Source organism: Symsagittifera roscoffensis, chromosome 6 (genome assembly GCF_963678635.1).
Source record: "Symsagittifera roscoffensis chromosome 6, txSymRosc1.1, whole genome shotgun sequence".
Classification (NCBI taxonomy): Eukaryota; Metazoa; Xenacoelomorpha; order Acoela; family Convolutidae; genus Symsagittifera; species Symsagittifera roscoffensis.
The window spans coordinates 37638783-37661232 of NC_087067.1; the positions used below are offsets into that span (position 1 = coordinate 37638783).

At 36.6% G+C, this 22450-nt stretch overlaps 1 protein-coding gene across 1 annotated transcript; it reads left to right on the plus strand.

Annotated features, from left to right (window-relative positions):
• Positions 1 to 581: 581 nt before the first annotated feature.
• On the plus strand, positions 582 to 20843 carry LOC134848720 (tetraspanin-18-like). The gene is made up of 3 exons (XM_063866234.1): positions 582 to 870; positions 15056 to 15274; positions 20503 to 20843. Exons 1-3 carry the CDS (start codon positions 582 to 584, stop codon positions 20841 to 20843), a joined length of 849 nt encoding a protein of 282 aa, XP_063722304.1.
• Positions 20844 to 22450: the final 1607 nt, after the last annotated feature.

The window sequence follows — 22450 nt, forward strand, 5'->3', positions numbered from 1 at the left end:
ATCTGAAGTCAAGCTACTCGGCAAATCCCACGCTAATCCGCTCAAAACAGTGCAATTTTAATTCAATTCAACTTCGAACAAGGTGCCGCATAACACTTGATTTGCCCCAAAAATTTAGTTTCAAACATAATTCAAAAAATAAATGAGGATTTACTTAGCAATTCCCCCCCCCACCCCTTGGTATCTACCCCTAATAAAAGCAGTAAATTAGCACTGAGCTTTCTATAGAGACTTAGAATTTTGCTGCATTCTGATTGGTCAAAAATGCGTTACTTTAACCTACTTAACAATTGCCCCCTTTCTTAAAAGGGGGGGGGGCAATTGTTGAGTAGATCCATAAATGACAATTCTTGGCCTTTTTTAATAAATCACTTGTAGTTTTGACTTCCAGTGCTCCACTTTGTTACGCAGAACTAACTTATCAAAACGAATTAACATTTTTACAAAGTCAATTCAGAGGTCAAAAAAGCCGATGACTTATATAGAAAACAAAGTGTGAAAAAAACCACAAAAATCAAATTAAATATTAAAATTAGCCACTTAATTTTTTAATCAGTGTAATCAAAGTTAGTTAGTGTAAAATGTGCTGCAATAAGGCGTGTTCGATTTGTTTTCTGGTTATTGTAAACATAATAGTCTTGGTCGTCAATGTCGCAATCATAGCTGTCCTTATATGGGCAGAGGCCAAGTGGGACTTTTCCTACTACATGGACAAAGTGGGCTTCAAACAGTCGCAGATCATCTATTACGTAATCTATGGTGTGATTGGTGGAATTGCTGTGGTAGCTGCACTTGGATTGGTTGCCTGTTGCTGCAGCAAGAAGATTCTGATGACCATCTACGCTATTCTGGTCATCATATTCCTAATAGGTAAAATGAATTAGAAGAAAGTTCAGCTAAGTTTACTCCGTGCTGTTCTGGCCTTCGGTCAAGTCCACCGCCGCCAAAGTCCAATGCCGCTCAAAACTGTCCCAATTGCAATAAATTTCAGAACTTAGGATGCTTTCTTTAAGTCATGATTGTCTTTTTGTTACCAAAAAAAAATATGACCCAAAAACATTGGACAAAGTTGAAAGATGAATCATAATAAAGGCCACTCGTTCGTGACTGGACCTGCTCAAAAATTTGAGAAATTTCTAATTTAAATTTTAGCTTTTTCAAAAATTTGAGAAAATAATCAATGAAACTGAGTTTGTCCTCACGCGCTGGCCAACTGAGTACGCTGACCCGAATTAGAAAAAATTGAAGATTTTTAGATGATTTTTTTATGTCAAGAGTCTTTTTTCTCAAAAAAAAACAGATGCAACAAAAAACAACGGACACGATTGAGTGGACTGTCATAATAAAGTATCATGAATGATGTATCATAAATGATGCATCGTAATTTCAATGTTGCGCAGATCAAGTCAATCGTGACATGACCAGCACTAAATTTCGAGAAGTTTCAAATTTAAGTTTTAACTTTTTTGACAAACTAAAGAAATGGAGTTTCACCTAACGGGCTGACCAACTGAGTAAAGGACTAACTTTGTTATAAAAAAAATTGGATGCCCAAAGTAGAATAAACTTAAGAATTTTGGATATTTTTTTAAAATCAGGAGTGTCTTTTGTTCAAAAAAAACAGATACCACAAAGAAACATCCATAAAGAAACATCACAAAGATACCACCCAGAAAAACTAAACGAAATTTTATATCAGTTCAGATGAATGTAGTAACTTTTATCATAGTTAGCCCACATTTGTCTATACTAATATTTTTTTGTATCTGCCAAAAAGTGATATAAAACCAGGGGCAGATCTAGGATTTTCTCGAGGGGTGGGGGGGGGGCGGATTTTCAAAAAAATTTTAAAGTTTCGACGACCTTTTTTTTAGGTCGACCAAATTGATTTTCCGAGCTCTCCTAAAGCAGTAAAAAGACGGTTTTTGGCCAATTTTTTTGCGCCGCAGGCAAATTTTTGAAAAAACAGGTCAAAAAAGCATTTTTGGGCACTTTTGGAAAATTTTGACAAAAAAATTGCGTTTTTTTGGCGCGCGCTCCCCCTTAAAGTTAGTATATATTGGCGCCCGCGCCTTTAGAAAAATTTTAGGGTCGGTCGGCCAAAAATGGATTTCTTGAAAAGTACCAAAGGATGGGCCCTTTGGGTCGGCAGGGTGTCGAATTCCTGAGGGGGGGGGGGACACAAAAACGCAATTTTGACAAAAAATCATAAATTGATGTACTTACTGGTATAATCCATAGTGGAACTTACTGGTATAAGGTTATAATATTCCAAGCTTTAATATGGAAAACGTTTTCATGGCGATATCTATTCGGTCGAGCGTTTTTAATTGTGGTCCTTACCGTTTACTTGTTTTTTTTTCGGCCCAGCTGCTTTATTATAGAGATACTGAAAAAGTTCACAAAACGTATATGGTTGCGTTACTTTTTTCAATTTGAAAAAAATTCAATTTCATTTATACCGAAAACACACGGTCCAACCGGAACCCGATCCCCATATCTGAGGGTGTAACGGCAATCTCGTTAACTCTAGACCAAACCGGGAAGGGGGGGCTCATGTAAGCAGTTAAAGTTCGACAATAAAGCAAGTTCATTTTCTTACAGATGCGTAAGCAAGGTAGTTTGCGGGAAAGACACTTGACCCCCAAGTGTAATAAAAAAGCCTTTTTATTATAAAAACCAAGGCATGGAAGCATCAGCAAATACTTAATAATTTCATCCAGGAGTGCATTGGGGGTAACGAACGTCCGCTTCTCAGGGATTCAGCCCATCCGCCACCCAGAGCGTCCTCCCTTTGGTGTCCCTTACTGACATCTATTTTGACTAACAAACCTAGAAAAATTTTCCGAATTAATTGGCAACCAATTATAGTGATTTTGAGTGACCGCGCGCGTCGAAAGAAGGCGTTTTTTGGTCAAATCTTTTTGTCAATTTTATTTTTCAAAAGCGTCGTAGTGAATCAATGATAACTGTGAAGAAAAATCGTTTATTGACTGACTGACAAGTTGCAGGTCTCGAGTTGTGAATCATCAGGAACCCTCAATCAAAACATTCAGGTAAAAAATACGGTACAAGGACATTTTCTCGTTGAGATAAAACTCAAGACAAACGAAGTTAAGTTTAAATGGTAGGATTTGATTCAAAAAATCATTAATTTTTTGTTCGGCAAATTGGCGTGCACTGTGCACTTGAAACAAGAGTGATGAAAACAAGAGTGCACTTGGATCTAACTGATTACAAAGTTTTTTCTTAAAAAATTGATCAGCTTATCCGAAAAACAAATTTTTTTGTTCATTTATCTCATCACATGCTATTCATATCAAAAAATGATTCAATTAGCGTCTTGTATCCTAGTGATAAAACCAAATGAGTTGTCTCAAACAACTAGGCACATTTTGACTCGGTGCAAACGCGTGTTATAAGAACGCAATATATCGCGCTTCATTTATACCAACAGTCTTGAAATTGATCGCAGCCGGAAAAAAATTTGATCTTCAGTTAAGGACTTGAATAGTTTTCAGATGATACTGCAAGTTCCCCCTGTCAAACATGACTAGTCGAAAAGCCGATTTTTATCAGGCAAAAAAATCAATCCGAGCACAAGTCGGAACAATCATTCAAGTTGTATCCAACAAAATACTGAAAAAAAACCCATTTGTTTTCATTTGTACTACAGTTTTTATAGTTCAAAAAAATTAATAATTGTAGTTTTGAATCGCTTTGTCCGTTCGTAGTGGAGGTTAAACAAAACTTTAAGAGTGAAAATTCTTAGATTTCAACCTGTCTCAAACAGCACAAAAATACCAAGTCCCAAGCTACCTTGCTTATTATTAAATGGTCCCCACTGGACCCTAGATTTCATTTTCCCTCGTTCAGCCATTCGCACTTTGTTGCTCTTCTTCAAGTATGAGCAAAAAGCGGCGCGCAGCGTCTTGATAAGTGCCGTCGGAATGCCAGCAATACAAACTAACAGTTGCATATCCAGCTGGCTAATCAAGAGCATAGAAAACATCATGCCGTATGGAATCGTATCCACTGTTAGCGCTTCAAAATACTTCAGTGTGATTGCTGATATGACTACTGCAACAGCTCAAAAACCAAGCAGGTCTCATTGTTTTTCCACTACTGGGATGCCACCGACGTCAGAGAGGAACTCATAGGTTTTCTTGAAACAATCGACAGCAATGCAATAACACTTGCAAAAACCAAATTGACTGGATCTCATCAGTTGGACCAGACTAGTAGACCCTTCTTGGTGTGATGGGCCAGGCATAATGTCTAATTTTCACGGCGAGCAAGCAATTATCAAAGAGCAGCACACAGCAGCCTTATATATGCACTGTGCTGCCCAGTGCCTCAAGGTAATTCTGGTCAATTCATCGAAATTCGCAGCAGTCAGACGAGCATTCACCTTGCTTTTCCAGTTTCCCGCCCTTCTGCATGGCTTAGCTAGGCAATCGGATTTCTTTTGTTCCCATATACGGAAGACAAGGCAGAGTTCCGATAGAACGGTTTTTCTCAAGATGTCTGATACAAGATTCGCAGAGTGCCTTGATGCTGTCGTAGATTTTGATTGCTCTGACGAGCTTGAAGCATATACTAGCTGCTACAAAGACCTCTGTGTTCCTCTCGAAGGCCCAGCTTTTGAACTCCTTCAAAATATAGTGCACATAACAAAATTGTGTCTTCACTGTTAGCAATGATCGGATAGTGACGGCATTGATGCTGTCAAAAAGGTGGTGTCCTACTAGAGGGTTGCAGAGGCTCATCTAAGATTACATCAGTCTACGATCATTTTAAGAAGACTATCTACCTGCAATTGATTTGAAGTGCTGTTAGACATTCAATGCTAGTTTTTAGCTGCTACCGCAACTTTCTCTTAAATGTGCAAGCTCTTTTGGGTGAAAAGGTAGTATGTAAAAATGGCTAAGAAGATGACACGTTTTAACCCCCAGCTTTTTTGGTGTGCCGTTGCAATGACCACTTTTAACCCCCTAGGGGTTAAATCTCCTATTTTTTCGGGCGCTCATGTTTTATGGGGGGTTTAAAATTGGTCAACTTTTGGGCACTCTTTGGAAACGGGCATGGTATCGAGTTTTGGTTGCTGCATATTTTCCCTTAACTTTGACAGTTCAAATTTTACCGCGCATAATATTATGTGGATTTTTTCTTAATCTTTATCACCACGTGTGGAACTATATTAAATGCTGTGATTTTGGTTAAATTATTTTTTTGTTTTGATAAGCCCCCTCACGGTTAGAGCTGATTATTTTACTTTTCGGTCCAAAAATTTTTTGGAAAAGCTTTATTTTTGAAATGAAAAGTACTATAAAGTAACCAAATCAGTGTCCGAATATTGAAAAGTTGCGTCGAAATCGTGTCGAAAGTCTTGATTCTGATGTAATGCAACTACAACAAGTAAAATTTTGCCAAATCCAGCATCGTTGCACCGATAATTGTGGGCTAATAAAGAAAAAGCTGAAGCGTTAGGTAGTAACCAGTATAGTTTTTCTTTGGAATAAAGTTTTGTATATGCTTTGGCGTGCTGCCCAATTTACCCGAAAGGTTCATTTCTCTGCTGTTTAGGGTCATATCCTCACGCAAACGTTTATGTACAAAAGGACTAGTAGTTGCTCTGTCTTCATAAATATAGTGTTTACTGACAAACGAGTTCAAGGAAACTTTGTTCGATTTTTTGATTTGTCTATTGTGATAACAGGAATTTCTCTGCGCATTATCTGACTGAAACAAGCGAACAGTAAGTCAATTTATTAATGATTAGCTCCCGTTTTGTGTATGTGGAGACGCCTTTGGTACTTTTTTCTGGTTCGAAATAAAAAGACTACCGGTTCAGTTCAAATTTTTAACAACTTTATTTTCGTTTTCCAGATAAACACATCCTTTCCCCGCGCTACTCAATCTTAAGACTAATCTTCATTGCCGTTTTCTAAAAAGGTAATTGGATTGGCAACTAAAAAAAAATTACTGGAAGAAGTAATGCTTGACAGTTTGGCCTTCAGTCCCACGTAGCCCACAAATAATCGTTTTTCCAGTTGGGATGAGTGGCTGGTAGATCTTAAAAAACAAAATAGTTTTGAAATTCTGGATTTTTCTCAATTTCGTTGTAGATATCATTACTGCGGATTTCATACAAGAAAAAATCAGTGTCCAAATATAAAAGAGTTGCGTCAAAATTTTTTAAATTATGTTGTGATGGAACTGGTACATGTGAAATTTTGCCAAAACCAGTAACTTTGAACCGATGAATGTGGGTTTATCCCATATAAAGATCACACACTTTGAGGTTCTAGATACTAGTTTTACACCGCTAAATGTTTTTTGGTTGAAAGATTTTGCACTTCTTCAGCACTCCGAACAATATCTATACATAGTCGTTTCCTTTTATACACAGAATTTTCTAAACGCACCATTTTTAAATTGCTCAAAATCTTGCTCAAACTCGGTAGTAACCTGTTTTTGGAGCTCACTGTTGAATTGAACATATGTTGCGAAAAATTGTTTTTGTCTAAACTGAAAAATTGGATTTTTTTTTCAGTTGGCAGACCAAGTTTGACAACAAGTTGAAGCGTTAGGTTGTGTAAAGCATAATTTTTTTGGAAAAAAAAATTGTATAAGCTTTGGCGTGGTGCCCACTATATCCGAAAGGTTCATTTTTTTCAACATGTCCAATTAAAGCTCACTGAGCCACCTTTTGGACCTAAGTCCTTTTCGTGGAGAAAGTGGGTATTCCGAATGTGCATCATGCAGATGATCGGGTTACGTAAGATCAACGTCCAAAATTTATCCGATTTTAGATTTTCTGCTCGTATTGAGAAATTAGGCTATAGTTACTTGGTCATTTTACTCGAATGAGTTTATTGGAAGAGAAAATTTCTCCATAATCCCGCCACATAAATTTCTATCGTCTATTATGAAGAGTAAAGTGCTCGGCTGTTTAGAGTCATAGTTTTTCACAATTTTATTGTTGGCAGATACAAGTCTTTTTTTCTTAAAAACAGTGGCAATGCCTCCACTGATCAGGTTATCTGCCATTTCCAAGTGCTGCCTATCAGTGAGCAAATGGAGGTCAACCTTGCTTGATCTCAGAAACGCATCCCCTGAGGGTTGCTAACCGTGAAATATTGTGCACAATCTAATTTATATGTTTCATAACACACTCGTCTAAGCTCTTCAAACACGCATACAAGAATCAAGCTATCAGTCGTTAGATACAAATCACTGTATTTGCGCAAAGTCTGACAACCGAAACGAGTTTAATTCAACCATGCACATTGGTATTTCTTCACTGATACTATCAGCACCTCCTTACAGCGTGTCGGTCCACTTACCCGGACAGGTAGTCCATCTTCTGTGTCTTTTGAATGACTGTCAATATGCGAATAGGGGAAGTACCTTTTATGTTTAATCGATGCTTTATCTTCTTCCAGTGGGCTAGTAAACTGGCAATTGAGGTATATGAACTTATCCACGGGTAGATTCCGAGCCAACTAATCTGGTGAGCTGTTCATAAGCTTACAACTGTCCAGAAAACGGATTTCTTTGTAGATATTACGGACATATTCTTTTTCGTTTGTGTACTATCTAATCCACCTTTTCATTGTAAGTGAAAACAATTTTTTGTCATTGAGTGGATTGACCGAAAAGCTATTTTTGGATTTACCATCTAGCAGACTCTTCAGTACATGTTGCAAATCATAATTCTGAAAATTTTGGGCAAAGGCAGGAGTGAATTGTGTGGTATGGTACGTCTCAGGATGATGCCATTGCGGTGAGCCCATCAGAGGAATGATCCATTGAAATTTTGATGGTCCACCACTTTTGCGTTGGATCCGGAAAAATCATCCTTGCAGTTTCAGCGATTGTCAATGTCTTTATGATTAACAATGCTCCGAGATAGTTCGGTTCTCTTTGTTTTTTTAAAAGAAATTCATGAGCAAATTTTTTTTACTATTTGAACCAATTTAGTCATCGCGTCAACTCCTCGTTGAATTGAAAAAAAGTCGGTTGTGGGTCTCCAACTTCCACAACTAAAAAACAAAAACTACTGGGTTTTGATTTTTCAATTTTGGTTGTGCTCGAGCAGGCATTATTTTTTCTCGCTGTTAACACCTTCTCCTTTACGGGCTCCAAATCAAAGTAAACAGCAAATGGACTTTAGCTTCTGACACCGATGTTTTTGAAACGTACACTGCTCTTGTTAACATCTGGCATAGTAAGAATTGCTGGTTCGTTAGCCATGCTCAATAACTGGTGCCGCTCTGGTCGTTTCACTTATGAACAACGATGGAAGCATTTTCACAGAGCGAGTTTCTCGATCTGTGTGTTTTTTTTTTGCATTTTGCTGACAAATTTATCCAGTTCTTTTATTATGACTCAGTGATGCATGCCAATATCGTTTAAAAACAGCAAATCCATAACAAAGTTGGACTGATATTTCCACATTCTCACGGGTAGAAAATTTTTTTCAATGTAACTAAGGAAAAATTTCAAATGATATTTCTATACTAACTTTGAGTAATCATAATAATTTTTAATGAATGTGCAGCCAACAATTTCTCCTGATATGCTTAGATATAGACTCGCACTTACTTCAAAAAATCATATTAAAAAGCGGCAACTAACTTGTAGACAGTCGGTTGCATTTCATTGAGAATGTTGAAGCGTCCAAGTAGCTCATTGGTTAAACAAAGTCATCAGTTGGCATCAGCTCATACTCTTCGTACAAAGTCATCAAAGTCATACTCTTCGTTGCTATCCTGCTTACTCTTCGTACAAACTCTACAAAGTCATCAGCTCATTGGTTCTACAATCATCGTTCTTGAATTTCTGCGATGATTGTAGAAGCTCACTTTCTTCTAATCTTTACTCTGCATTGTACGAAGAGTAAGCAGGATATTATTCTGCCGATGATAATCAGCAGCGAAACAAATGTTCAAGAAGAAGCAATTGTTGGCGAGATGTTAGCAAGAGCATTGTTTGCTACAAAAAGATCGCTGCCCGAAGCTAGCGCCCGTTCGCTCTTTTTTTAAAGTCTGTGCTGGAGGCGATGGAAACAGTGAGAAACAATCCTGCTCCATAACAACCGCAACTGAAAAACACAAACCCAGCAGTTTTTGCCTGATAGTTGTGGAAGTTGAAAAACCGCAACCTTCGTTTTTTTTTCTTCAAATCATCGAGGAGTGGACGCGATGAATAAATCTTACCAAATGATAGAAATATTGGCTCGGTACTTTCATAATAAAAAACGAAGATACCCGAATTACCTCGGAAGCACCACTAATCTTGAAGACAGTGAAAATTGCTGGATTTAAGAAGAGGAATATTTTTTAAAAAAATGCAAAAAATTTGACCGTAATAAATTCGATGGATCCTTCCTCGGGTGGGCTCTTAACAATTGTAACATCCTGAGACGTACCATACAACCATAAAATTCACTCCTGTATTTGCCCATATTCTTCAAAATTTTGATTGCACCATGTACTGAAGAGTATGCAAGATAACAGCTTTTCGGTCATTGCACTTAGAGACTAAAAGTTCATTTCACTTACAGTGAAAGCGTGGATAAGATTGTACTCAAACGAACAAACGTATGCCCGTAATATCTGAGAAGAAATCCGTTTTTTGAACAGTTGTAAACTTATGAACAGCTCATTAGATGAATTGGCTCGGAATCTACCCGTAGATAAGTTCATGTACCTCAATTACCACTTTACTAGCCGACCGTAAGAAGATATAGAATCGAGTCGACAAAAAGGTTTTTTCCTCTGCTCGTATGTTGAGAGCGATGCAAGGTACACATAATATAGACCACCTGCCTGGGACAAGTGGATCAACCCGCTGCAAGAAGGTGGTTTTAATGTCAGTGAGAATTATTACCAACATGCATGGTGTAAGTTCAATCGTTTCAGTTGTCATAATTGGGCGAAAAAATTGACACCAACGACTGATACCTTGATTTTTGTATGCGTGTTTGAAGAGCTTAGACGACTGTGTTACGAAACAAATAAGCTAGGTTGTGCACAAACTTTCACGGTTAGCAACCCTCAGGGGATGTGTTTCTGAGATCAAGCAAGGTTGACCTCCATTTGCTCACTGATAGGCAGCACTTGGAAATGGCAGATAACCTGATTTGTGGAGGCATTGCCAAAAATTTTGAAAAAAAACTTATATCTGCCAACAATGGTTTTTTTGAAAAATTATGATTTACGATTCTGAACAGACGAGCACTTTCATCTTCATGATGAATGCGATCAATTTTAATGGCGGAATTACAGAAAAATATCTTTTTTCATTGAACTCATTCGAGTTTAATGAACAATTAATTACAGCCAAAGTTCTCAATACGAGCAGAGAATCCGAAATCAGATTTTTTTTGGACATTGATCTTACGTACTCCGATCATCTGCATGATGCACATTCCGATTACCCACTTACCCCAACCAAAGAAGTTGTGTCCAATTGTGGCTCAGTGAGCTTCAATTGTTCATGTTGAAAAAGATGAACCTTTCGGATAAAGTGGGCAACACGCCAAAGTTTATACAAATTTTTTTTCTAAAAAATTTATACTTCACACAACCTAATGTTCCAGTTTTTGGTCAAACTAGATTTGCCAAATTTAAAAAATAAACCCTCTGCTTCAATTTCGACAAGAAAAACTCATTGAACCACATGTTCAGTTGAACACTGAGCTCCGAAAAAAGGTTACTACCAAGTTTGAACAAGATTTTTTCTGTCAAATTACAATTGGTGCGCTTCGAAAACTCTGTGAATCAAAAAGTATTAGTTGTAGATATTGTCCGAAGTGCTGAAGAACTGCAAAGTCTAATAACAAAAAACCTTTAGCTGTGTAAAATTATTGACCAAGAGTTGGTATCTGTAACCGTACGACCTGTGAACACTAAATGGGATAAGCCCACAATTGACATTGCAATGTTGCTGGATTTGGCAAAATTTTTCAAGTTCTAGTTCCATTACAACGCAAATTTTTAACATTCAGAAACCGATTTGTTCCAGTATGAAATCCGCAGAATTGATCTCTCCAACGAAATCGGGAAAAACCATGAACTGCAGAATCACTTTGATTTTTCAAACCTACCAGCCATCCAACCCATCCAGAACAACGAGAATTTGTGGTTTAACCTCAAAATTAAAAAATAAGGACGAGTTTGGTTGGGAGATCATACAGGAGTGCGTGGGACTGAAACCCTAGGGGATTAAAAATGATCGTTGCAACGGCTCACCGTAAAGCAGGGGGTTAAAAGTGGTCATTTGCTCAGCCACTGTTACATATTACTTGATGATACAACTAAAGAACTTGGGAGCAACTCACATGTCTGAAAGAATGCATGGCGCTTCCCTTTACAGCGATATGAAAGGAAAAATAAACGATGCCCGAAAAAACTGTAACAAGTCGACAATGCCAGCCATGTACGCAATGCTCCAAATAATCCTCTACTATTTATCCAATTTGAAGGAAGATCACTCTTAGGTTTGCCTTTGTTATACATCCGCGTAGAAGTGGAATGTACAAAATCGGGTTTTTCGAGTGAGGCGGAATTTTTGAAATAAATTTTAAAAAATGAACTCAAAAATAAAGCGACTTTGTACATTCCACTTCTACGCGCATGTATAACAAAAGCAAACCTAAGGAGTGATCATCCTTCAAATTGGATAAATAGTAGAGGAGTGTTTGGAGCATTGCGTAGATGACTGGCATTGTCGACTTGTGACAGTTGTTTCGGGCAACATTCCGCCTCACTCAAAAAAACCCAAGATCTGCTTCTGCTTTAGACCAAGCCCACTCTGAACTCAGTTTGATTCAGATGTAAGCTACAGTTAAGTAGTTCTACATATTCTTGATTTTTCTTAAACGAAAAATCAGCAATAGTTTGAGGACACTGAGGCAAAGCATAGCCAAGAACAGGAAAACCGAGAAACAACTTTCAGAAAAATGGTTTAAGTTATAATTATAAAACTTAGAGCATAACGGAAACAGAAAAATAACTTCCGCAAAACACATTGGATCAAATCAGATAAAATCAAGGAAGTAAATTAATAGCCATCATTTTAAAGGATAACCTTGGAACCAAACTTTTGAAACAAAAATTAAAAGAGTTATTGTAAATTTTAAATTTAGTACCGAATGCAGACCAAGTAAAGAAAATAACGATGAAATTTCAGCAATAGCCGAAAAAAAACGTTAAAAAAAATAAAAACATGAAAATATCTAACGTTCAGACACAATGTACAAAAAATTGCAATTGTTCATTATCCAGCCTTAAAAAGATCGGTCAGATAGCAAAACACTTGATAAAAATATATGCAAAACGACAAATTTTAAAAAGGACAAAAATGTTTAAATTATTAAAAAAGGCACCAATTTTGAGCTATTAGGGATTAAAGTGCAACTTAACTGTTTAGTTTTTGGTAACTCAGAATTTCAAAACATCAAACTACTAGAAATGCGCAAAATTTGTATAATTTGATTAATCAATCCGATGGAAACTTAAACACAAGAAAAATATCAAAAAACAAGCTTTGTTTATCCAGAAGGTTCAACAAGATACCTTTGAGTTTTCAACGGGATACACAAAGAAAAAGAGTGAAAAAAACTACGGGTGACAAGCAGTACAAGTCTTATCAGGTATCTAAGCCATCAGAATTAAAGATTACACCCATGAGACGAAAAACTGCCTGACATAATTGGCACCTGAAAAACGCATGTGAAGAATGTTGGCTAAGCGCATACAGAAATGCATACCGGCTTTACGAACATCGCGCCAAGGGCGGCACCTTTCCCAATTGTTTTTTTCATTCTTTGAGCAAAGGTAAAGAGCTGTTTACGGAAATTAAATGTAGTGCCCGAACACAATTTATACCCTGGCCAATTGCAGGAGTAAAGGAAAATCTAGAAAAAATTCTACAAAAAAATTTGTTGTTACAGAATGGTGACTTAAATATCACGTGAACATACCCATTTAGACGTATTTCCTATAGCTACGCTTCGATCAAACCACTGGTTTTCATAGAGTCAATGAAAGCAGCGAATTTTTTGTTCCGACTTTCTTAACCGAACATTTGTGCTCAGGTTGATTATTTTTTCTTCACATAAATTTTGACTTTTTAACTAGCCACTTTCGGCGGATTTTTTTTCCATTTCAATCAAAAACCATTGTTGTACTGAGATTAAATTTGGAAAAATGTTTCATCTGTGTTCTTTTCTTATGGGGGTTTAAAGATTGCCATTTTGGCCAATTTGGGACGATTAACGCGCGATTTATTTCGCGTTATTAACGCGTACGCGGAGATTTAGCCCGTCTTAGAAATCGTTCCAAATTGGTTGAAGGAAGCTTACTTTCCATAATTGATTTGTTACTAGGAGCGAAATCTATCCTTTTTATTTCTTATGGCGTCGGGGGGAGATGATTTTATATAAAAAAACTCAAATTTAAATTAAATTTGAATGTTTTCTATTTATTTTTTGAATGCTATTACTGCTCCGAAGACCTTAAAAGGCATTCGGAACATTCAGGGCTTTGCCCTGACACGAGCAGTCTTTTCTTGTTGTTCGAAAAATTTCTTACAACCTTTTGAAGATATTGATTTCCTGAGTTCAAATTTAAAAAACACTTTACCTCTGATTATTTTTTGTTAAGCTCTGGAGGTTTGAAAATTTTTAAATTGGCCATTTTCTGAACTAAATTATGCGCTTTGAAGAACTTAATCATTTCGCTAAGAGTGAAAGGCGAATTGGTTATGTGTGGTAAATTATCCAGCGCAACAAAATCGTTCAAAATGAACTGAGGCTAGCTAATCAGATCGGTTGTGTTCAACTCAACATTTCACAATTTGATATTGTCCAAATTTTATAGGTTTTCAATATTTTTTTCCCAAAAACTATTCGATACGAATTAAGGGACAGTCGGAACATTCAGTGCTTTGCTCTAATATACGAGCAGTCTTGTTTATGTTAATGGTTTTCCAGAATAATTTAAACTTTTCAATGCTCAGGTTCTTGTTTATCTTTTTGACAGACAATTCAGTTCATGATCTCTTAGTGATGGTGCAAGATCAAGGAAGCATATTTTTTTTCTCGAAAGAATCAATTTGGCAGGGCAAATGATGGCTGGATGGAGAAGGTGCGTATTCATATGTCCCAAAATACAAAAGCAGTCGCATAAGTCCCAAATCTTTTCAATTGGCCAAAAGACTAAATTAGCTGAGTCTCGGTTTAACTTCGCCAGTGGGCGCGCTACGCGCAGGTCACCGTGAAAGCCGGCTTTAAAATTCGTATAGAGTCCTACCCTCTGTTGACAAGCTCGCAACACGTTGGCGCGGCTGCGCCGGTCACTATCTACATCTTGAGTTTATGCTGCTTGAACAGTGAACAATCGGTCCAGAAGTTCGATGACTCAAATTTCAACCAATCAGAACTCAACAAGATAAATTATGAGAAAGAGTGTGGGGAGGGCAGGGGAGAATTAAGGGTGGGCGGACGCCCCCATTCAGGGACTCGAACACCTGCCGACCCAAATGGCTCGCTCACCCTTTGTACTATTTTGAGATATCCATTTATGGCTGACGGACCCTAAATTTTTTCTAATGGCGCATATATATACTAATATATACTAATTTTGAAGGGGGAGCGCGCGCCAAAAAAAACGCATTTTTTAAAATCAAATCTTTCAAAAAAAGTGCTTTAAAACGCTTTTTGGCCTGTTTTTCAAAAAATGCAGAACATTTGCTCAAAAAACGGGTCTTTTTGGTAATTTGGGAGAGGTCAGAAAATCAATTTGATCGACCTAAAAAAAGGTAGACAAAGTTTTCAATTTTTTTTGAAAATCCGCCCACCCTCGAGAAAATCCTAGATCCGCCCCTCGGGGAGGGTGTTCAGTTTTTCCCCCACCGTTCCGAAAAATCTTTGAGTGAAGTCTTTACTGTTATACAGTTCTTTGTGAGTTTTAAAAATAAGATCATAACGCTTGACTCTGATTGGTTGAAACTAATTACTTCAAAACCAATTATTATATTTCAGTTCTGATTGTGGTCACAATAGCCTGGCTGAGTATTTTTATCTATGTCCTTGTGAAGCTGCATGACCAGATGATAGACCAGTTCAAGGACTATGAGGGGGAGACAGGGTTGAACTCGCCATCTATCTTCTACAATGTGGTGTGGGTCGGGTTGAAGACTTGTGGAGTGGATGGACCCGGAGATTTCAAGAAGTTCCAGGTCACCACCAGCGTCATCAAAGGTAAATCGGGCCAATTATCATAGTGTCTTTTTACTCATGCCGCACAAATTTCTATTTTGGACGCTTTGTTCAAACTACGCTTCCGTGAGATATTAACCAATAAGAATCGAGCATTTTGTTTTCTGTTTTCACGTTTGTAAAATGCGCATTCAGGTGGCGCAAGTAAAAAGACCCGGATTGGGTTTCTGGGGAGCAACAAAAGGGATATGGAGCGAGGAGTACTATTTTATAGTTTCATTTGTTTTATAACAAGTTTTAAACCATGTTTGGGAGAAGCTATAGCTTGAGACGGTACAAGGAGTTTGAAAAACAAAAATAGTCCAAGTTGACGAAAAAGCCTATGATACAATTTTCTTTTGGTGAAAAAATGATTGTCCTACAATAAAATATCATTCACAAATGCTGAACATATATTACACGCCAAAAAAAACAAAAAAGAGTAAGGCGATTTTTGTGAGAGCCAGTTGCGATTTTTGTGAGTTGTTTTCTAATTGTTGAATTTCTATTCCAATTTCTGGAGAACGCGACAAAAAAGTTAAGCTTAGCGTGGTTCTTTTTCTCCTGTAGAGAAATTCATTTTTTTTAAAATGGAAATTAGCTTAGTAAAAACAAGAATATATTGATGCCCTGCATCTGAAAAAGAACAACCCATTTTAAAAACGAACATTTTTGCTAAATTTTCTATGAATCTTATACCAACAGGATATGAAGGCAGTCGATCATAAGAAAGACATGGGTTCCCCCCTACTTGAAGACTAAAATTGTTTGTCATCCGGGTTGTAGTCACAGAGGTTATCAGTAGTGTTCAAGTAAAACAACAGTTGTAAAGCAAAATTCAGTCCTGTATAAGAGTAAAATCAGTATTTCACTCTGCTTTTCAACTGTCCAAGAGTTTGAACAGGAAAAAACTGCCAGTACTGTTCTAGAACTGTAACACTACTTTTACAGTACTGTATCATTCTACTTTTATTCTAAAACATGACTGGAAACTTTTTAACGAGATTTCAATTCAAATTCAAAGTTTTGTTACGTGTCATTACAGAAGGGAAAAACTCATTAAAATAGCCTAAAAATTAACGATTGTGCTACAAACAACCTAAAAACGAAGTTTTTTTTTCTGCAAATCAATAGAAATTAGTTAGCATTAGCGTTGGTTGTTAAGAGGCATGAGCAGTAAAGAGGAAATTTTTGATTAAAAAAGGGAAGAAAAACAAGTTTTTAAATTGATGTATCCCCACAGCTCAAAACAACCTAAAAACGCAAATTTTTTTGCGAAAAAACAGAAATGTATTAGCGTTGGTAATTGAAAGGCTTGAGCAACTGAATTTGCCTGGAAACAGGGCAATTTTTGGCAATTATTTGGAAAAAAAACTTTTTCGTTAACTGATGCATCCCACCACAGCTAAAAATCAGCTGAAAACAACCAAAAACGCAGTTTTCCTTTTGCAAAAAATTAGAAATATGTTAGCGTTAGCAATTGAAAGGCTTGAGCAACTGAATTTAGATAGGAATCTAAAAATTAGGTCTTCTATTATTATTATTATCGTTATAATTTTAAAATAATTTTATTATTACAAAGAAAAATTAGTTAAGTGTGAATCCGAACGTTCTTGGAACTATGTCCATCGTCAGGTTGATAAAATTGATATAAAATGATTTACAGACGTTGAAACATCATAAAAGTTGTTGTGATGTTGAATATCATTAATATTATTTATTATTAATATGATTTTTCAAAAATTGCTTTTTTCAAACGTGTTGTTTGTAAATAATCTTGGACTAAGATCACCGCTCTAGTAAGAATGGGAGGCAAATCTAGTAATTCGGAATAAAGACCTGTCTTTTCCGCCTCCGACGCCCCTGGGTTTAACCACTTATTGCTTATTCCAAATTGACAAACTCTACAAAAAAATTTGCCAATCCTTTCAACCTAAAAACGATTGCGGGTCAGACAAATGAACAATAACGTGGATTCATGGTACCAAAATTATTCCGACTGGTTCGGTTGTCTTTGAGAAATCAACAAAACGCGTTTGCTAAATTAGTCTATTTTTTTATCTATATAGCATCCCAGAAAACACTTTTTTGCAATTCTTGCTGAAAGCGTTTGAAAAAAATTGGAACGAGCGTAGTAGCCCTGTACAATATTGAAGTAATTCAACAAAAATCGCCCCAAAATCGGTTTAGAAATGAAAACATAATAACTTTTTTTGCTTTGAAGTAAATTTGTTTTTGGCTTTTTCTTAGTTATACATTAATTTTTTTTAGTATCTCGCTTTCTCTTTAACTGTTTTTGGTCACAGAGCCTCGGGAAGAGTGGGCTCATGACTTCACAACTCTGAACACGGAATTTTTGATCTTAACTAGGTTAAAAAACAAAATTGTACTAGTAGGGCCCGAACCTTCCGTCTAGTACAATACGGGACAACAAGGCCTCTAACTCGGGCTTAAGCGCAAACCGGAGGGTTCGTCGCTGAAAACTTTGCTGAGCGTGATGGTTATTGCCTTAAACAGGCCCACCCAGGAGCGCCAAAAAACGTCTATGTAACATTCGTCCAGAAAACACGCAGTGACGGAGCGTAGAAAAAGTACCTTTTGACTTCAGTTACCTTAGTCCTACTCAATTTTAACCGTCTTGACCTAGCCATTTGTTTATCTGGTCTGTTTAAGGGTTAACTGTTATGTTATCATTTGGAGACGATTTTTGATCAGTTTTTGTTTGCATGCAAGAATAACTTCATAGCTGGCTAGAAACCATTATTATAATTATTTTTAGTGACACTTATTTACTACATCCATTAGAGATAGGTGGACTCTTTCCTCGCCTCCAACTGCTCATGCTTTAAAAAACTATGTCAAAATCGGATTAAATTTATTGGGTTCAGGGCATTACAGCAGCTAAAATATAGTCAGTTTGCTCGAAAGTCTCTTGGCACCGGACCTCCAATTTCGACCTCTCCCGGAGATAAAATTGGTTCTTCCAATCTGACAAATTACGAAAAAATTCTTTTCCGATCTTATCAACCTGAAAACGGTTGCGGGTCAGAAACAAGAACAAAAACGTTGAGTTTTGGTAGCAAATTTATTCCGATCAGCTAGGTAGTCTTTGAGAAATCAACAAAAACGGGTTCACTAAATTGGCTTTTTTTCACTACCTATACAGATTTTAGCGACTGGTTTCGCATTTTTTGCTGGAGGCGCTTAAAATTTTTTGGAGCGAGCGAAATAGTCCTATACAGTATTGAATGAATTAAAAAACAAAAAATTAGAAAAAATTGGTTTAGAAACAAAAATCTGGCCTAAAACTTTGGATTTGGACCCTCCAAATCCTTCCCTTTCCGATATTTAAAATTTTTTGGATCAAAAAACACTCAAAGGAGAGTACCTAACCAACGACCAAAACACTTGATTTTTCGATAAGGAATGATATGAAACAATCTGAAACAACAACAAGTAGGAAACTCGAATCACATCTTGTCCAAAAATAATATATAAAACTGCCATTTTATGTTTTTTTTTTGTTTTATTTTGGTTTTGTGGGTTTTTTTACTGTTTTTTGTACTTTTAAAATGTATTTGTTTTTGGCTGGTACTTAGTTATACACTATTTTTGTTTATTTTTACGCTTTTCTTTAAATGTTTTTGGTCCCACAGCCTTGGGAGAAGTGGGCATATGACTTCCCACCTAACCCTCCGACCCCCAGAATTTTCGATCTTAAGTAGGTTAGAAAGCTAAATTGTACTAATCGGAGGGTCCAAATTTTCCGTCTAGTTCAATACAGAACAACAAGGCCGAAGCAGAAGGTTCGTCGCTGAAACGTTTGCTGATCGTGATGGTCTTTTGCTTTATACAGGCACACACAGGAGAGCCATAAAAACGTCTATGTAACATTCGTCCAGAAACTAAACAGTAAAGGAGCGTAGCAAAAGCACCTATTGACGACTGGTTGACGTAAGTTACCTCAATTCTACTTGTTCTCAACTGTCCTGACCTAGCCAGGTATTTTTCTGGTCTGTTTAAGGGCTAACTGTTATGTTACTAATTATAGGCAATCAGCCATACGACTTTTGGTCAGCTTTCGTTTGCGTGCTCAGATCCCCAGACAACGTGATCATTCTAAGAACACGGCTATAAACCACAATTAAAGGCGTTTTAACGACAGTTTTATACTATATCTCTTAGAGATGGATTGAATCTTTCCTCGCCTCTAACTGCTCATGCTCTAAAATACTATATCAATATCAGATTAAACTAATTGCGTTCAGGGTATTACAGCAGCTAAAACATAATCAAAATTTGCTAAAAGAGTCTCTGGGCACCGGGCCTCCAATTCCAAACTCTCCCGGCGGAGATAATGTCGTTATCTCCCACTTTCTGTTGCACTGAAGGGTTCGGAGCCGGCCCGAATGTGCCACTGGACCTTCGGTTCACACTTCCGTCTTCTTACTTTCGTCTTCTTCTAGTAAGCACCTTATCCTCTTTTCGTGTCAGGATAGGAGGCTTCGTTATTCTTCATTTATTTCCCTCCTTTTCTCGACCGTTTTCCGTCTCGCAATCGGCTGTTGAGTTTGACACGTTGTTATCGTCGAAATGAACCTTTTTGGTGTTTCTCAGAATTGTTCCAGTCCAAATCGAAAAATATGGAACATTCTAAGTCTCCTTTTCACTTTAAATTTGTCCCTAACACCTTTCATCGTCAATTCTAGCGTGCGGTGGAAAATTCGGGTGTGCCAACCGGGGAAATGGCACATTATGCAGTTCTCGAGATGTACTGATTTTCTCTGTTAACCCGGGATGGCCTAATAAGTCTGGGTGTCCACTTTCATACCAATCGGAAAACACGAAATAAATTGTATTTGTGAAAGGAAAAAGCGCCCAGACATATGATATGACATGACAGATACAGGATATAACAGACTATGAATTTTTTCGACAGAAAAGCTGTCATAAATAAAACCTTTTTTAGATTTCCAGCCGAATAAAAACTTAACCCGTTGATTCAGTTTTCTATAGTTGCGTTCATTTTATCAAAAGAGCGCCAATCATAACTTGTTCTAGAAATTCAGAGAGCTTAAAGGGTATTTATTTTTTTCTTTGAAAATCGAAAATTGAGATTCAAAAGAAAGTCAGTGTTTTTATGTTAATTTGCGTTCATTACTCTTTTCCAATCTTCAATTGGGTATGTTTTTCTCTCGCATTTTCCATTCGTACAATTTTAACTATTTCAGGATTTACGAACAACCCTTACCCCTTGACCTGTTGTGATGACCTCTTCGAACACATAGATGTAGATGAAATCAAAAATCAAATGTCACAACAGGATTGGGACGGTTTGATAAATGATCAGAAAAAATTTTTCAGCACTTGCAAAAAAAACCCAAATGATGACGGGAGTTACCCCATTCTGAAAAAGTTCATCACTATACTATTCGTAGCAGTGCTTCTATTCCTGTTGGTTCTAGTGTTGTTTTTGACTCTGCTTGTATGTGCCGCTTGCTCTGTGATCAAACAGGGCCCAAAACAGGATAAATGGTCCGATAAGTACAACGGCGGTGGCGGCGGAAAGTAATGAAAACATCTTCAACCTTCATCAACTTTCGAACATATCTGAGCTAGTGATAATCAAAGCGCGAGAATTTCAACTGTGATTGCAATTTAGTTTTCAAGAAAAGATCCTGGAAATCAAATAAAAATGTGAATCAAGACAGAAGATATACATTCCGATTGATTGAAGTGTAAATTGTTTTATATTTGTATAATATGAATGGTTTAATCTTTATAAGCTATGACCTAAGACAAGTGATCAGCATTTTATAAGAAAAAGCATTCAAGTCAAATGAAGTTTAAATTGAGAACTATTGGTAAAATTGAGATTTAAAACGCGCAAAACAATACAGAACATAACGGAAAATAATAAAAAGGCTAAAAAGAATTGAAGTTTTAACATTCTAATTTTAAAGAGTAATGCACGTAGTGATGACCCTTATATGGTTCTTGCTGATTTTTTTTCAGGAAGTCTTAAAATGTGAATAAAAGTCTCTATTAACTACAGATGTGCATACACATAAGGTATATGCACTTTTTGAGTTGAATTGAAATTCATCTGCTGAAAGTGACGTAAACAGCACTATTCAAATACGTACGTAGAAATCGTGCAAAAATTAGTGAATGATTTCTAGTTTAGAAACTGGAATTTCATTTCTAGATTTCCTGCGGAGTAAAAACTTTATCTGTTGATCCAGTTTTCTCAAGTTGGGTTAATGTTATCCAAAAAAAGACAATCATAAATCATTCTAGTAAGGGTATCCATTTTTTTCTTCGAAATTCAAAAGTTGAGACTTTTTCCTTTAGGTCAGCGTTTTTCTATGTTATCTTGCGTTCATTACTCTTTTCCAATCTTCGATTGGCTATGTTATAAATCTCAAATATTCTTCCCTTATACATTATTAGCTGCTCTCTTTCGATTTTTGGAACGAAACGATTACATGTAGCGACAGATGATACCAAGTTCTCTAATGCCATTTATAAAAAGCTCATCATTGTCTATGACCAATGAGCGGACCAAATTGGATGTAAATTAAAGAAAATATAATTTAACGGTATTCGAATTTTATAAAACTTGTATCGACTATGAGATTTCTCTTAAAATTCAGTGCAATGTCTAATTTTTGACACTGCAAAACTGATCTGAGACTATTATTACAACTCCAAAGTCCATTTTATGGGGAACTGAACAAAATTTTTTTTATCCTATCAGAAATCAGTAACTTGCGCAAACCAAAAGACTTTTTTAAAATTCTAGATATCAGAGATATCATTTAATTAAATAGAATGAGCATGTTGTTAATTGCTTGGTTTCTAACGGTCTCGATCATTATCTATAAAATAGCAGAACAAAAAAAACTGCAATTGCAAAACAGGCTATTTTTTTTCTAACTCGAGGCGCCATAAAACAGACTCTAGCAGCCTGATGGCATCTTCCCAGTCTATGATATTTGTAAATGAGTAAGTTGTAACTGTAGTAGTATAAATTCGGGTGCGGAAGACCTCCATGTATTCAGCTAGACTATGGCCTTCCAGTCTCCCGCCTTTGTATTAAGATAGGGAATAGGTTTCCCAATGTATTAAGATATGTTATAGGTTCAGAGTTTAAGATGGTAATTTTCAAAAAAATTT

Excerpts from the sequence above, each read along its gene's own strand:
- LOC134848720 (XM_063866234.1), top strand. The coding sequence starts at position 582 with ATGTGCTGCAATAAGGCGTGTTCGATTTGTTTTCTGGTTATTGTAAAC. Across the intron at positions 871-15,055 it reads GGTCATCATATTCCTAATAG|TTCTGATTGTGGTCACAATA; the intron begins GTAAAATGAATT and ends ATTATATTTCAG. Across the intron at positions 15,275-20,502 it reads CACCACCAGCGTCATCAAAG|GATTTACGAACAACCCTTAC; the intron begins GTAAATCGGGCC and ends TAACTATTTCAG.